This window comes from Bos taurus, chromosome 18, assembly GCF_002263795.3.
Source record: "Bos taurus isolate L1 Dominette 01449 registration number 42190680 breed Hereford chromosome 18, ARS-UCD2.0, whole genome shotgun sequence".
Taxonomy (NCBI): Eukaryota; Metazoa; Chordata; class Mammalia; order Artiodactyla; family Bovidae; genus Bos; species Bos taurus.
The window spans coordinates 56,075,561-56,091,930 of record NC_037345.1 but is presented as its reverse complement, the minus strand read 5'-3'; the positions used below and the strand labels follow the sequence as shown (position 1 = coordinate 56,091,930).

At 56.2% G+C, this 16,370-nt stretch overlaps 2 protein-coding genes and 1 long non-coding RNA gene across 6 annotated transcripts; 1 reads left to right on the top strand and 2 right to left on the bottom strand.

Moving 5' to 3' along the window:
* Positions 1-154: 154 nt before the first annotated feature.
* On the bottom strand, positions 155-2,192 carry ADM5 (adrenomedullin 5 (putative)). Its single transcript, XM_003587281.6, has 2 exons — positions 814-2,192; positions 155-609 (listed from the first exon to the last, which is right to left on the bottom strand). The coding sequence occupies exons 1-2, from the start codon at positions 882-884 to the stop codon at positions 357-359; spliced, it is 324 nt and encodes a 107-aa protein (XP_003587329.2). The 5' UTR covers positions 885-2,192; the 3' UTR covers positions 155-356.
* Positions 2,193-2,287: 95 nt separating this feature from the next.
* PRMT1 (protein arginine methyltransferase 1) lies at positions 2,288-12,388 on the bottom strand. Of its 4 annotated transcripts, none has more exons than XM_059876740.1 (11): positions 11,727-12,388; positions 9,995-10,048; positions 9,354-9,455; positions 8,451-8,606; positions 8,245-8,308; positions 6,354-6,496; positions 5,514-5,601; positions 5,306-5,421; positions 4,523-4,673; positions 4,100-4,221; positions 2,288-2,588 (listed from the first exon to the last, which is right to left on the bottom strand). In XM_059876740.1, exons 2-11 carry the CDS (start codon positions 10,019-10,021, stop codon positions 2,505-2,507), a joined length of 1,053 nt encoding a protein of 350 aa, XP_059732723.1. In that variant the 5' UTR covers positions 10,022-10,048; positions 11,727-12,388; the 3' UTR covers positions 2,288-2,504.
* Positions 12,389-12,923: 535 nt separating this feature from the next.
* Positions 12,924-15,458, top strand: LOC101905357 (uncharacterized). Its single transcript, XR_238460.5, has 3 exons — positions 12,924-13,063; positions 14,881-14,974; positions 15,167-15,458. It is a non-coding gene; the product is annotated as an uncharacterized lncRNA (long non-coding RNA).
* The last annotated feature ends 912 nt before the right edge of the window (positions 15,459-16,370 follow it).

The following is a 16,370-nucleotide window of genomic DNA, read 5'->3' as shown; positions in this document are numbered from 1 at the left end:
GGACTGAGTTGGCGTGGAGGTGCTACAGCGGGTCGGATTCAAGTTAATCAGAGGGGCTTCCGTTGGGGGGTGGACTTGCCTGGATAAAGCGGAAAATATATTACAGACACGGCTCAAATTGGGAGGCCAGAATAGGCACAGACAAGCCGACCGAAACACGGAACTCTCGTTTTATTCAGTTCTGGTCGTTAATATTCTTTGTCCCTGCTGGGGCCGGTGTGCACGTGGGTCCAGCCCAGTCCAGCCCAGCCCTCCCTCCGAGGAGGTGGAGTTAGGGGGTCTTGAAACTTGAGGTCACGGCCCCAATACACGATGGGTAAACTGAAGTCAGGGGACGTGCAGAGATGTGCCCAGCATCAGCCAGCGAGGTGGGCATTGCGCTGGCCTTGCCGCAGGCTGGGGTCCTGGAAACGTAGCGGGACTCTGGCCTCGCGCCGCCGGCGGCGCCCGTAGCTGTGGGGATCCTGAGGCTTGCGGCCAGCCTTCCCTGAGGGCTCCTTGGTGGAGGCAGACCGGAGCCAGTATATGATCTCTGGCAGGCGGTGGGTCTGGCACGTGCCCAGGGAACAGAGGCGCCCGCGCTGCTGGGAGACCTGGGGCTGGGACCGCCTGGGGATGGAACGTGGGAGAAGACCGGGTTCAAACACCCCACCCGAGAAAGGGGGATCGGGGGGTACCCAGAACTCCGAGACGGGCGGGGCCCGTTTCCTGGCCAACTTCCCATTCCACTGAAGCGGAAAACGGCCTAGAGAGGGCGCACACCCACCGCGGTCTCCCTCCCGCCCCGTCCCCGCTGCCCTCGGCGTTTCTCACCTGCCCGCCGAGTCCGGGTCCCCCAGGATGGAGGAGGCGACGAGCAACAGCAAGAGAATGTGGGCGGTCATCGTGGGGGTGGGGCGGACCGGCGTTTGAGAAACCGGTGGGCGAAGCGGCTCCTCCGGGGTGCGGCCCCGCCCCCTCCCCGGGCCTGGAAAATGCCCTGAGCGCCTTCTTTAGCGTCAGGAAATCAGGGCGGCCCCACTTCTCAGACCGTGCAAACTGAGGCCGAATGAGCCACACCACGCCAGAAGGGCAGGATTAGGACTCGGAATGCCCACCTCCCGCACCACGGCCAAGGAGACCTCACGGGACCCGCGGTGCCGTCGATGCCCCTGGGAGGCCCCGGGAGACGCGACCCCTTTAAGGCGGAAGGAGGAGGGGCGGGGCAGCCGACACCTGCGAGTGGCGACGCAGTTTAGGGCTTCCAGGAAAGGACCGGGGGCGGGGATGCTGCAAGGCGCGACTTCACCCTCTTCTGCTGTTTTGGCACAGCAATGTCAAGGGACAGGCGACTTCCAGGGCGGGGGCTGGGCAATGCGGGGCACTGACAATTGGGACAGGCGGCAAACTGAGGCACCTCAAGTCGTGGAGTCAGCTTGGACCCTAACACCATGCTGGTAGAAGAGGAATGTGTGCAGATGGGTGTGGGGTGCCAGCAGGCCAAGCATTTCAGCTGTACTGAAGCAGCCGTAGGAAGGTCATGGAAAGGTCATGGGTTCTGTCTAGGGTGATCCAGGTCGTGTGGACAGAGACCTAGGGGGCCAGTGACTTTGGGACATGGCCTTGGGAAGGGCAGGGTGGGCAGGCGCAGGTACCACGTCTGCAGCAGAGGCTGGAGAGCCAGTCACTGGGAGCGGTGAAGGCCAGTGGGGTCTCAGTGTGCATCTCCAAGGTGGGGCAGATGGTGGGAACCCCCTGAGTTCCAAGCCAGGCTGAGGGAGGAAGCAGGCAGCCACCCCAACAAAGAACCGCCCCCCCACCCCCGACTCAGTTTCCCCAGGTGGAGAGGGCAGGGCAGCAGGCACTGCCAATCAGCCTTGGTTTGGCCTTGGAGGGTCCTGGACAGGAAAAAACAGCCCGAGAGGAACAATGTGTGTGATGGGGGAAGGCGTGAGAGAGGGCTTCTGGGAAACCTCAGAGGCCAGCTGTGCTGGAAATCCACACCCCAGCCCTCCCCCAGCCCGGCAGAGGCCCCTGTGACAGGAGGAGACATTAGATGGGGGTGGCGGGGGGCAGACTCTGAGAGCCAGTGGAGACCACCCTGTGAGTGAGCTGAGGGCCAGGTGGGACTTGAGAGTGGAGGCTGTGGAATCCAGGAGGCTGGGGAAAGGTAGCAAGACCCAGAGACACAGAAGTGGTAACAGAGACCTGAAGCCACCAGCGGGTGCTGTCTCTGTGTCCTGGGTGGTTTGGACACCTGCAGACAGAACCCCGACCCCACCGTGCCCCCCAGGAAGCTGAGGTGCCATCCCAGCTGAGGATTTATTGGCGTAAATGCAACCATATAAAAACATAAGTTATGAAAAACACAGTCACGATGTGCCCCCCCCACCCCCAGCCCCTAAAACCCCCTTCTGTGGGAGGGAGGGAGAGGAAGGGGGAGCCCCGAAACCGCCTAAGAACGCCACAGCCCCTGGGCCCTTGCAGGGCCAGCCTGGCTGGGGTGGGAGAAGCCGGGCGCCGCCTCAGCGCATCCGGTAGTCAGTGGAGCAGGAGAGCTCACACAGCTGGCCCTTGAAGTCCAGGTCGATGGTGAAGTCCAGGTCACGCTGTGGGGAGAGTGCGGCCATGAGGGGGGCTGGGACAGGGCAGGCAGAGACAGAGGGCAGCGGGGGGAAGGAGGAGGACAGCACAGCCCGCCAGAGGTGCCGCAGGCCCCCAGTGGTCCACACCCCCTCCCTGGAGACGCCGTGTTGCTGCTCCCACACCCAGCATCTGTCTTGACCCGGGGTGCCCGATTCCCCGTGAGGTTTTCAACGTGACATCCTCAAAACCACCTGGAACCCAGCCAATCCCTTGCCTTGGGGGGTGGGGGGTGGAGAGGGAAGGGAGGGGCAACTGCTGTCTCTTGCATCGTTAAGATTTCCTTTATCAAAACCAACCCTATCAGCAAAAGTTATTTCTTTCTTCTTTTACAAGAAACAAACCTCTTTCTAGCAAACTTCCTCCTCTCAAAAAACTCTGGGGCCCCACCCCACCGCCCCCCTCTTCCTCTCCTCCAAAGCTTCCTGGAGGCCAACCCTCCTGGGGCCCACCCTGTGGCCTGGGCTCCCAGCAACCCCTGAAAAGACTGGGGCAAAGCCACCAACAACCTCAAGAACTGATGCCCTCCTCAGACCTGACTGCACGTCACTCCTGGGTCCCTCTTCCCTCTTTGGGTCTCTTTCAATTTCTGGTTTGAGTTTTCTCAGCCTTTTCGCTACCAGACCACTCTTTTCCTGTGAGGGAGTCTTATCTTGTGCCCTGCACACGGAGCGGCTCCCTTGCCTGTCCACTAGATGCCAGCCGTGCCCCTTCTTCAACTGTGGCAAAAATGTCTCCAGACAATGACGTGGGGGGGGGGGGGGGGCAATACCATCCCTGGCTGAGAACAGCTGCTGAAACCAGCTCTTACCTCCCTGACTTAGAAAGTGGGGCCACCCTGGGGTCTCCCTTCCATCCAAGCTCAGGCAGTGCCACTCCTCCCTGACTTAGAAAGTGGGGCCACCCTGGGGTCTCCCCTCCAAGCTCAGGCAGTGCCACTCCCTGCTCCACTGACATTTCCAGCTCAGGCCACGCCCCTCAACTTCCAGACCTTCCTCCCGCCAACCCAGGAGTCCTCCCACCCATGCCTGAGCTCCTGACTTTCTCCCAGACCTGCTTCCCCGCCACATCTCAGCAGATGAAACAGCCCTCCTTTCCTTTCTCGCTCCCACTCCTGGGCCAGGATATCCTCCGGCCCTGTCTCCATCTGCTCCAGTACCTGCCGGCCCCTTTCCCAGCTGAGCACAGAAGTCATGACCAGCTGGCACTGACATGACTCTCCTGTGTCTAGAACTTGAACAGCAGGGGTCCGGCCTGATCATGCCTGGGTCCCTGGGGTCCCTTGGTTTCCAGTAGGTGCTCAATGAAACTGGTCACAGGCAGACCGGGGGTGGGAGTGTGAGGGGCACAGGCCAGACAGATGACTGCAGAACAGAGGGTAAGCAGGCTAGCTGGCGGGTTTGGGGCCGAGAGGTCCCCGGGCCCCAGAACAGGCAGAGGTGCCCGAGCCCACCCCCCAGCTGCCCCAGAGCCTCACGTTGTTCTTGGCGTTGGGCCGCATGCCAATGGTGCCAAAGATCTCCTCGCCTGTCTTCACCGTCAGGTAGTCCTCCATGTAGAACACTGTCTGCTTCCAGTGAGTGTAGGGGGACTCGGGGCCTGGGGGTGGGCGTGGGCGGCATCAGCCCGGCCCACCCAGCTCGCCGCCTGTCCCTCCCCACCCCCACCTTCCCTCCTCGGGACCCCCTCGCCCTCCAGAGCCCACTGACTGCGCAGTGACTGTGGTCCCTTCACCCCGATCAAGCCTGGGACGGGCTTTTTCTCGGGCGCAGAGACTGGAGCACCGTGCACTCGGACTGGCCGGCAGAGCTGCTGTCAGAAGCCTCCAGGCCCCCGGGGCTCCCTCTGACCACTCCTGTCGCAGGCCCCACTGTGCCCGCGCCCCTGCGCCCCGCCTCACTGGTGGAGAAGCCGGTCCTCTTGTGGCAGCGGGTGAACTCGATGTTGAAGTAGGCCACCAGGGCGTGCACGTAGTCGTTCCGCTTCACTTGCAGGCAGAAGGGGGAGGTGAAGGTCAGGTCTTCCACCTTGACTGTGTAGATGTCCACCTCCTGCGGGAAAAGCCTCGTGAGCCCCCTTCCCTGACCTCCAGCCCAGCGGTCAAACCTGGGGGCCCAGCTGGATCCCCTGCTCTCCCAACCCCAACCCCGAATCTGACAGGTCGACCTCCTAGAAGGAGTACCGCTCCTTGGAGAATCACCCAGTTTCCACTCTCCAATGCCTGCCCCCAGCCAGTGTCCCCACTCCGCTGTGGCAGCATCTTAACAAGGTTCCATGGCTCCCGCCTTCTCCTCCCACATCCCTTATCACACAGCCTGACAGCCTAGAAACGGATCACGTCACAGCCCTGCTTAAAATCCTTTGACTGCTCAGGGTAAAACTGGGGGTCCTGCCTCAGGCCACAGAGGCGTGCCCAGTCAGGGCGTCTGCCCCTCCCCATCTCCGTCCACAAACTCCCTCCTCCACCCAGTTTGGCCTGCCTCCCGTATCCTTGTGAGAGTTGATACTGGGGTTGAGAAGGGGATCCTCAAAAAATGATGGCTGTCGGTATATCAGGGACCCACGTGTGTATATAAGCTCCCGAGACCTCAAACAAGCAAGCATTCACGGTCCCACACATGGGCCAGGTGCTGGCTCTTCTTGGGCTGACCCTGAGCGACCCCCAGCCACCCTACCCGCTCACCTTGATGAGGCAGGCATTGGTGACCAGCTGCTTGGGGTCCACCACATCCACCAGGGGCTCCTTGATGGCCACGTCTTTGATGCAAGACATGTCGAAGCCGTACACATTCTCCCACCCTGGGGAGGAGGCGGGGAGGAGCGGTGAGCCCACGGGGTAACCGGCACCCAGCCAGTCCCCACCCCGTAAGCTCCCCGGGCCCCGAGCTCACAGTGGATCTTGTAGTCTTTGTACTGCCGGTCCTCGATGGCCGTCACGTACAGCGTGGCTCGATCTGGGAAGATGAGGCCATCGGGTGCCTACGGGGAGCAGGGCAAGGGCGTGAAGGATGGGGGGACTGGGCAAGGTTGCCCCATTTTGTTTCTTTATCCACCCGACACCGCCCTGGTCTGGGCTCAGCATTTCCCAGGTGGGCCCCTGTTGTGGCCTCCTCACTGGTCCCCAGCCTCAGTCTACTCCCCAGATAGCTGCCTGATGGCTCTGAGGAGCATCTAAGTCAGACCCCGTCCTAACCTCGCCCCTCTGAGGAGTAAAGCAGTCTTACACGTCCATGAGGTCCCACGAGACTTGCATAGACCCCTCCACCCCTCACCTCCAACTTCCTTCCAGATCCTCGTTCTACTGCAGGTTCCCTACACAGCCAACTCGCTGCTGCCCCAGGACCTTTGCACTGCCCAAAATCCTCTGTCCAGTGTGCCTTGCCCCTCAGATCCCATGTGGCTCCTCCCCGTCCAGGGTTCAGGTCTCGGTCAGCTCCCTGGGAGGCCTGCTGTGACAGCACCTGGGTCCATAGTCCCTCCTAATCCCTCTGGCCTGCTGTGGTTCTTTTCCAGCACCATCTCCCTGTCCCTGTCTAGCCTCTGGTACTGGGCCTCCTCCATCTTGCCCGTGGGCCTCCTAACATCCGTGTAGATGTCTTCCAGCCCCTGTACTCAGTCCCCGTGGTGGGAAGTACCGAGCATGGCTTTCCTTTTCTGCCTGGACCCCCACACCGGCTCAACAGCAGGACCCCAGCCTGCACGAGCTGCTCCCGCCCCACCGGGGACCTCACCAGCCACTTGTCTCGGGCATAGAGCACAGTGTTGAGCATCGACTCGTAGAAGAGGCAGTAGCCCATCCACTCGCTGATGATGATGTCCACCTTCTCCACTGGGAGCTCCACCTCCTCCACCTTCCCCTTGATGATGGTCACCACTGTGGGGCAGACAAGGGCACATGCCACCAGCCCCGAGGACAGCCGTCTGCCTGCCTCCCCTGGGGGCGGTGGGGACACCCCAGGGCCTGGGGACCCCACTGGGACAGCCTTGTCTTCTCAAGGAAGGGCTGGGGGCTGTGTTGGGGCATCTTTAAAGAACTCTGTGAGCTGAAGCCACACCCTGTCAACTTAAGTTTTAAAATTCATTCATCACGGGATATTTCTGAGGCAGAAACAGAACTTGACATGAATCAGGTATTAGGTGACGTTAAGATTTAGCCATTAACAGGCAGGACCAGGACCCGGCGCAGACAGCCCCTCGCTCTAGGACACGGAATGGGAAAGGCGGCCACCCTCTTACCCGTCACGCCTCACACACTCATGGGGAACCTGGTGCCAAACCATTTGCAGACAACCTGGTTCTGGGTCAGGGTTTTGTACGGGGCAGAGCAGCGCCCTTCCTGAAATCTACTAGAAGTCAGCCCATGGGATTCCCTGGTGGTCCAGTGGCTAAGAGTCCGTGCTCCCAATACAGGGGACTGGGGTTCAACCCCTGGTCAGGGAACTAGATCCCACACGCTGCAACCAAGACCTGACGCAGAAAAGTAATTTTTTTAAAGAGATTTCGCCGCTAACAGCCATGGCCATGTTTTGTTTTTCTGGCCGCACTGTGTAGCTTGTGGGTCCCTGACCGGGGACCGAAGTGGGGCCCTAGCAGTGAAAGCAGTCCTCACCACTGGGCTGCCGGGAAATTCCCGTGGTCATGCTTTTTTAAACAGCCTTGTCTACTAGAGACACATGGCAGGATTTATAGTCAGAATTTGCAAAAAAAAAAAGAATTTGCTTCAAAAGGAGGTATTTAAAGCTGAGTGATGGGAACTTGAGGGTTCATTACACTAGTTTCTCTTTTTTTTAAAAAAAAACCCCTTCAGCTTCTAGAATGCCAAGGGCCCTCATATCAAAAAACCCCACGTTCCCATGTTCTCCGCCCCTCAAACCTTGCAGGTGGGAAGGGCAATGTGGCACCTTCTGCCCAACTTTCTTCCACTTCTGATCCATGCAACCCGACTTTTATGAACTGACCTCACAGATAACACTAGTTCATATATGACTGATGATGACATTACACGTGGGGGACGGAAGTCTTGGAAGCTCAAATGCCCATGAGCAGGAACTTGGTTAACAGAGCTGGTGTATGTGCAAATAGAGGATGGCCGTCATCAAAAAGCAAGATCCTCTCAACATCGTGTCAGGTGCTAAACTACACGATACACAGGCAAAAATCGCAAAGGGCACATATGAAACACCATCTGTGTCAAAAACCAGCACGTGAATGCAGAACCATACGCACGCTTGTTTGTTCACCGGTATGAACCTCTCCAGGAGGGAGAGCTGGCTGCACTTAGAGAAGAGTGGCTGAGAGGCGGGCGGGAGACTTCTTACTATGGGCTTCATGTGCCAACTCACTGAAAAAACTCAAGATGCTTCTTGAACTTTTTTTTTGTTTTTTTTTTAAATAAAAGACTGAAGCACTAAGCTTGTGACTTCGACATGCAGATTCTAAGATGGCTCATCAGGTGATGGGTTCTGAGAAGGCTGGATTTTGGGGCTGTCGGCAGCCCAGAGCCCACAGGGGATGAACGCCTGAATTTGACTTCCATGGCCCCCATTCCCTTGCCGAGGGGCCCCAGGGAAGCTGGGATCCCCTGCTCCCTCCCCAAAGACCCCATTCTCTTCCTGGGCTCACCATGGTCTAACTTGTTGGCTTTGACGATCTTCACCGCATAATCAGAGATACTGGAACACTCGATCTGGGGGCCCAGGAAGAAGGGAGGGTGAGACCCCCCCAAGTCCCACCCTCCGCCCCCACTCCCCTCCACCCAATCCCTGAGCCCCAAGGGGCCCCCTTTCCGTCCCTAGGCCCAGGCCCGGCTGGCCACCGAGGACACTCACCCCGATGACCTTGCGGGCCCCAGCCTTGGCGGCAAACATGCAGAGGATCCCTGTACCCGAGCCCACGTCCAGCACCACCTTGTCTTTGAAAAGGTGCCGGTTGTGAAACATGGAGTTGCGGTATGTGAGGGTGCGGACCTCATCTTTCAGCATTTCCTGGCAGGGGTGGGAACAAAGAGATCATGAGGGGACTGGCGTCCCGAAAACCAGGGTGTCCTGGCCTCCAACACGCTGATCAGCTTGAGGACCAGCACTCAGTCCTCAAACCTGCTTTAGTCCCCTTGGGACAAGTTATTTCCCTTCCACACGCCTCAGTTTCCCTACATGAAATTGGACTGGATGGACCAAAATCCTATCTTAGGCACTTTCTACCCTTGCCGCCTCCCTGTAGAGCCTTGACTTTAAAAAGTCCTCAGTAAGCCAAAGCCACTAAACCGCCCACGTGAAAATGGTAAATTTTGCTATGCATATTTTATAACAATTAAAAAAAAAAAGGAAAGAGAAAAATTTTCCCACCCCATCTCTGCTGCTTTCTGGGACCTCAGCCTCCACCACATGCAAAAGGGGTGGAGAAGACTTTCGAGCCGCTGGGGGACAGTGCCGCTGCCGATCACTAGAGGGCGGCAAAGACCGGTAGGCCCTGACCTCAGGCTGCCGTCTCAGACGCACATGCGCGCTCCCACGGCGGCCTCCCAGGAGAGGACTGGTAGAGCGCCAGGCTAACCCCGTCTCCCAGGCAACGGCTGCGCGAGGCGACCCCGGAGTGTGAGCTCTGCCTGCGCAGAGGGGGTGGCCCGCTGCCAGGGAAGGGAGTGCGCATGCGTCAGAGGTGAAGCTCCAGCCCTCCCCAACATGACCCCCCGGAAGATTCGGCAGCCTTAGGAGTTGTCTGTCCATACTCACCTCGTGGATGCCGAAGTGAGCGTAGGAGTCAAAGTAGTAATCTTTGGACGTCATGTCCTCAGCGTTGGGCTTCTCGCTGCTTTCTGCCTGGCCACAGGAGACCTGGGAGGGGGTGAATGGGAGCAAATGGGGTCACATCTGGGGGCTCCCCACAGATTCGGAAGCCTCCAGGCAGGTCTCTACTGCTCCCTGGAGTATACAGAACACTCCCCAAACCGTACCACGGCAACCCTACAGCCCCCAGCTGCCGTCGTGCCTCTCCCAGGAATCCCCCACCCCCAGAACACCATCCAGGAGGGCACCCCCAATACCTCAGCCAGGCCTACCATCTCTCCAGTCTCTCTGCCCCCGTCTCTAGCTCAGCCCACAGCTGGGGAAGGGAGGGGAGAGGAAGGCAGAAGCAGGGCAGACACGGGGAAAGACAAAGGTGGGGTGGGGGGCTGTAAATGGAGTTAAGGAAGTAGCCACAGTACTGGGGGAGGCCAGGTGGGGGCCAAAACCTGGACGGAGTCTGGACTAAGTGTTTCGGGGCCAAGGGTAGAGTGATTTGAAGCCAGAGGGATCAGTCAGACCACTAAAAAGGGCCTGACATGTGAGGAGATATGTGTATGTGGGAAGGGGTCTCACAAAAGGATATTTACTTCTTCAAGAGGCGGCTGGAGGCTCATCCCATTAGCCAAGGTGGCTACAAAATTCTAGGAGAGAGTAACACGGAGAAAGGATTAGCTACCGGGAGCGGCTAGGGGAGGGCCAGGCCAGGCGACTCTGGCTCTTGGGGGAGAAAGATATGTTTCCTACAATTTTGTTTTTCCTTTGTGAGCAGTGGTGGGAGAAGGAACAAGTAAAGAGGCAAGGCTGTTTTCAACAGGGGTGTGGGAGATGTGGGGGGAGCAGGGAGGGGGTTCTGTCCCAGCTGCGGCTGGAGAGATGGCGGCCTGCCCCCACAACGGCCCCTGTTGGGCCAGGCACCTGAGCACACGCGCCTCCCCCATCCAGGCCAAAGGAACTGGCACCCGCCGGGCACAAGGGCACTGCCAGCTGTCACTCCCCCTCACCGTCTAATCTCCCCAGATTAGATGACACTTCCTGACACAAAGCCTCATCCTGGGGTACCATTCGTAGCTGGGGGAAGGGACTGGCAGGGTGTACCCACTGGGCATCTGCCACCTCTGCAAAGCAGTCTCTCATCTGAGAGGATTCCAGAAAGGAGGTGTGGCACACAGGCGCCCCCAGCAGAGCTGGCACGTGGGCTGCTAGCTCCTGCCTGGGACTCAGGGAGTCCCAAACAAAACAAGGGAGCGCCAATCTCCTGATCATGACCCTCTGCACAGGAGGGCAGAGTCCCACGGAGGAGGCCAAACCCTGGACCCCCCAAGCCCCTCTACTCCCCATTCGAACCACCATCTCAGGCCCCGAAACTCCCCAGGGGAGGGGCCGAGTCCTGGAGCCCCCTCTGAGGAAAATATTTCCTCCAGCCAAGAAGGCCCTGTTTAGCAGAGAGCCAAGGCGGGGCGGGGGGGGGGGGGGGGTGTCACTGGAGTGACTCCTGGGGGCTGCCCCCCAAGGTATGCATCTTGGGACCTCATCTCCCATTCCTGAGACTGCTACAAGCTAACAGGCGAGAATAAGAGGGCCAAACAGATTACAGCTCTTCCAGATGCAAGCACTCTCCAGGCGCCAAGAAGCGTGAAATCACAGACATAACCCCTGGGCTCCAAGCCCCACCTCCATCCTCCCCAAGCCAGTGAATGACGCGGATACAGAAAGACGGCGGGTGAGGGGACTTCCCACGGGGGCCCATTTCTCTACACCACCGACATCACCGCCAGACATGCCCCCAGAGCGCTTGAGACACAACATCAGGACAAGCCCCACATAGCTGCAAGAGAATCACACCTCACAGGACACCATTTCACGCAAGCAGGCTCAAGACCCTCAAACAGGGGTTCGGGGAGGAGGAAGTCACCTCCCACCTTCACAAATACCCCAGGGAGAGGAAGGGCCAGAAGGGGGTAAATCCGCTGCCTCCACTGCCTCACACCCCCTTCCCAGGACAGATTCTCTCTCCCTCTCTCTCCCTCGCCCGGGAGGGCTTCGACGGGGAGGGGGGCTTGGAGACACGCCCCATGAAAAAGATGTCCCGCCCACACACCCAGAAATGGCCACAAGGGGGTGCACAGCGCCTAATCGGGAAAGATCTCCTTCAGCTCGATGCCCCCCCATCGACCAGAGGGAGGTCACAGGGGCATGCCCCATCCCCCCAGCTCCCAAAGAGGGGGAGAATCCAGAGACAAGAAACTGGAGGGTAGGAGGGGTCCCAGAGGGAACCAATTCTTCGTCTTCCTCCAGTCCCAACGCAAGAGTGCACGAAACCTGGACGGATGCCTAAGCAGATGCCCTGGTCCCAGGAAGGGGTTTGTTGAGGGTCGAGACACACTGTCCCTCCCAAGAGCCTCATTACTGCGCGGAGGTCCCCACGTAAGTTCCACCCCGAGGTGCTTGTCACGATCCCCGGGGAGGAGGGCAGGGGGCCTCGGAGGGAGGGTCCGAGCCTCCTCTCCGCCCCCCCCCCCCGGGGCGCCCCTCCCCCGGCCGGGGGCGGGGCCTTTGTCCCGCACGTGGAACCCGCCGGGCCAGCGGGCACGGCACACCCCCTCCCCACCCACCGTGCCGCGGCCACGTGGGGGCCAGGCCGGAAGCGCCCCCAGCCCTCCTCCACGTGGGAGGGGGCAGTAGGCCCTCGGCTTGGCGTGGCGCCTCAGGCCCCCGAAAGCTAAGGAACCCGCACTTCAAACGGTATCCTCGGACACGGAGCACGCGACGCCCCCCTCCGTACAGCCGGGGGTCTTCAACCCCAATCCGGCGATTCAGAGCCCCTTCCCCACGGCGGAGGCGTAAAACACCGACTTCCAAACCGCCCCCCGCCCCCGGCGGCGCTCCTGGCGCTCACCTCCATGATGCAGTTCGCGGCCTCGGCTGCCGCCATCTTCACCCGCGTCTACTCCTCCTCCGGCCGCCGAGACCCCCCCCTTTCTCCGCACTCCCCCGGGACCGCCTTATACCGGAGGGTCCACGGCCCGCCCACCGCGACCCCGCCAGGAGATCTCATTGGTAGCGGAGGTGACCTGTGTGGAAATGCCATTTAGCCATTGGGCGAAGGAGACGCCCATCAAGGCTGAGGTGCCCGCCTAGTCTGGCGTGCCGAACCCCGCCCCCTTAAGTCGACGGGGATGGGAAAGACTGCCCGTCTATCGCAAGAAGCGCGACTGACGATTGGGCAGAATCTACTGGGAGTTCCCGCCCCTTCTCCAGTACCGCCTCAAAGCTTCCCGGCGGACCCTGCGCTGAGCGGACATCTTGAAATAGAGCTATCACCAAAAGTACCCGCCTCTTAATAGCTGCTATTGGTTTATTAACGATGTGACGTCATGAGGCTTTCGGCCTGCCTCCACCAAGCGGCTGGCCGCAAGGAGAACGTGACGATTGGCCCACGAGAAAGGAAAGCAGGCTTTAGGCTTCAGAGATTGGCTCAAACAAACTGTCACTCATCGTCCACTCTGTGGCTCTCCCAGTTTGTAGGGAATCCAAGGGGGAATAAAGGAGCTTGTGCCCATTTTCCTGCGGGAAAACTGAAGCAGTGAGAGGCTCAAGGAGAGGGAGGTCTTGGCCAGGATCCCGAATCAAGTCAGAAATGGGACTCAGGCATCGAGGTATTTAATCTCTAGCCCTCTACTTAATTGTTACAAGTTTTTTAAACCCAGTGACCCCACTCAAGCACTTGGCCTTTGCCGAGTCCTACCACGCTGGGAACACCCACCCGCTTCGTCTGGCCGTCATGAGTCAGTCCCGACACAACTCAGTCGCCACATCCTCCAGGTAGCTTCCCTCGACCTGTAGAAAAAGTTACTTGTTGAATGAAGGTAACTGCTACTTGTGGAATGTATCCATCACCCTAGAAAGTTCCTTCACGACCCTTTCTAGTCAACACCGCCCTCCCACCCAACCCCAGAAGCAATTACTGTGTTTTGTTACTATAGTGTATCTTTTCAGCTTCTAAAATTTCCGATAAAAGTATGTGTTCTTTTGTGCCTGTCTTGTTTTTCTCAGCATAATGTTTTCAAGATTCGTTCATGTCGCATATAACGATTGTCCAACCCTTTTTATTGCTGAGGAGTATTCCATTGTGTGGCTGGATCACATTTTCTTCTTGGTGGACATCTGGGTGGTTTCCAGATTGGGGCTGTTATGAATAAAGTGGCTATAAACCATCGTGTCCCAACCTTTCTGTAGATGTACACTTTGAATTCTCTTGGGGCAATCTAGGAGGACATGCTTGCGTCCTATGCAAGGTGTATGTTTAACTTGATAAGAAACTGCCCCAAAGTTTCCTATGGTGTTCTACCGTTTTGCATTTCCATCAGTGATGCGTGAGAGTTCTAGGTGCTCCACATCCCCTCCAGCACTTGATAAGATCAGTCTATAATTTTAACGACTCTCCTATGTAGGAAGAGATTATCTCCTGGTTGTGAGTTGCATTATTGCCCTGACCGCCAAGTTATTCAGCACCTTTTCATGTTTTCCTGTGCTTATCGGCTATTTGCATGTTTTCTTTCTTAAAAAAAAAAAAAAAATATATATATATATATATATATTTTTTTTTTTTCTAATTTGGCTGCTTCGGGTTTTAGTTGTGCACAAGTTCCAGAGCATGTGGGTTCAGTAGTTGCTGCAAGATGCCCAACCAGGGATGGAATTCACATCTCCTGCATTGGAAGGCGGGTCCTTAACCACTGGACCACCTGGGAAGTTCCCCTATTTGTGTATTTTCTTTTGTCAAGTGTCTGCTCAAGTCTTTTGTGTATTTTTGCAAACAGAGTTGTTTTCTTATTCATCAACTGTAAACGTTCTTTATAGATACAGGTCTCTGTCAGGTATACTGACTTTACATTTTTCTCCCAATCTGTGACCTGTCTTTTCCTTTTCTTAATGTTGTCTGTTGAAAAGCAGAGACTTTATCTGAACCCACATCTTGATCTTTATATGTTGTGTGGAATTTTTTTTTCTTTTCTATTTCTCCAAATATTTCAGCAGGGTTTTCGTGTCTTATCTTTTTTTTTTTTTCTGATTTCCAGTTAACCCAATCAATTACTTTTGCTTTTGTGTTGCTATGAAGAAGGAAAAATTATAACACATTCTCTACAACATTAGGAAATAAACCAATGTCACTGGGTATAGAGTATAGGGGCTTCCCAGGTGGCTCAGATGGTAGAGTCTCCCTGTAATGCAGAAGACCCAGGATTTGATCCCTGGATAGGGAAGATCCCCTAGAGAAGGGAATGGCAACCCACTCCAGTATTCTTGCCTGGGGAATTCCATGGACAGAGGAGCCTGGCAGGCTACAGTCCATAGGGTCGCAAAGAATTGGATACGACTGAGTGAATTCCACACCACAGAGAGTACAGCGGGGAGGTCTGGGCTGGAAGCAAAACTGGGGGAGTCTCAAGTGTCAAATTCTGCCTTCTCCAAGATGGCAGCCACATGGGACAACTGAGTAATGGGCCATGACTAGTCTTAGCTGAGATAAGCTATGGCTGTAAAACACCAGATTCTGAAGACTTCAGGTAAGAAAAGAATCTGTAATACTTCATTCATATTTTTTATATTGATTACATGTTAAAATGATTCTATTTTGGATAAATGGGGTAAGTAAAAATTATTGTTAAAATTAATTTAACTTTTTTACTTTGCTTTCATGGGGCTACTATTATATTCTAAATAACACCTATGGCTCATGTTATATTTCTGTTGGCCAGTGCTGCATTAGGTCATAGACCACGAAATGGACAAGATCACTGGAGAGTTCGTGTGATTAGAAAGGTGGTCAGAAGACCTGAGTCAAATTGAAGAGTTGGGTGTCTCTAATGAGGCCGCAATGATTCTGCTAAAACCAGCACTGGCAAGAGGCCCCCAGTCTCAGGTGAGACTGAAGCTGAGACCTTGATAGCAGCATAGTCATACCCTGAGCCAAGCACCCTGCTAAGCTGCACCCGTGCCCCTGACACACAGAGACTGAGATTAATAAATGCATTGTTGTAAGCCGCTAAATGTGTATGATTTGTCACACGACCATAAGTGATCCATCTCCAAATGTCATTCCTGCTCTACTTAGAAATCATGGTTATGAGACCCACCGTAGGTGTTTTTAATTAATGAGGAGGCATGTCTATTATTATACCACTAATTTTTATATTAATCTTGAAAGCTTTATTTCCACACTCGATCCTTATTTGCACTGGTTACATCCCACAAAGTCATCACAAACACTGAACTGGCGAACACCTTGTTCAGCCTTGATCCTGGGGGAGATACAGGGTCAGGTTGCCACAAGTGTCTTGTCACAACACTTTCATCAACCCATCAAAATGTAATCAGGTTTTCTGTGTATTTTGTTTGTAGAGACATTATTTAATGTATAGTGGGCCTATTCACATTGGTCTTGCAGCCAACAGCACTATAACGAAAACGAGCTACGACAAACTGTACTTAATTGTGGTACGTGGCAGCCTTCCTTCACTTAGGAATGCTGGCTAGGACCTTCGGGCTATGCTTTGGGGCCCTTTGGGACAGCGAAATCACCACAAGTAGCACAGAGACGTGAAAAATGTGGCACTGAATAGACTGTGGAAAGGATGTGTGTACACAGTGTGAGAGCTGCAACGAGAAGGCAGCGCTGCCTCGCCGACCTGAGCTGAAGGGTGCCCACTGGGTCAGTCCCATCGTTAGCTGCCCTGAGCACGTGCACGCCTACCAGTGAGTGCAAAGGCACGTGAGTACTCGTTTGGGGACTACAGACAAATGTTCAAGAGGAGGCGGATTCGAAAATCCGGAATCTGAACACCGAGGCTTGACTGTACTTGGCTTCCTTTGTAATCCTGTACTTTTCATTTTAGGCATTTACAGACATAATTCAGTGAAGGCAGTGATAGCCCTAAGAGGGTGACAACCTCTGGTAGACTG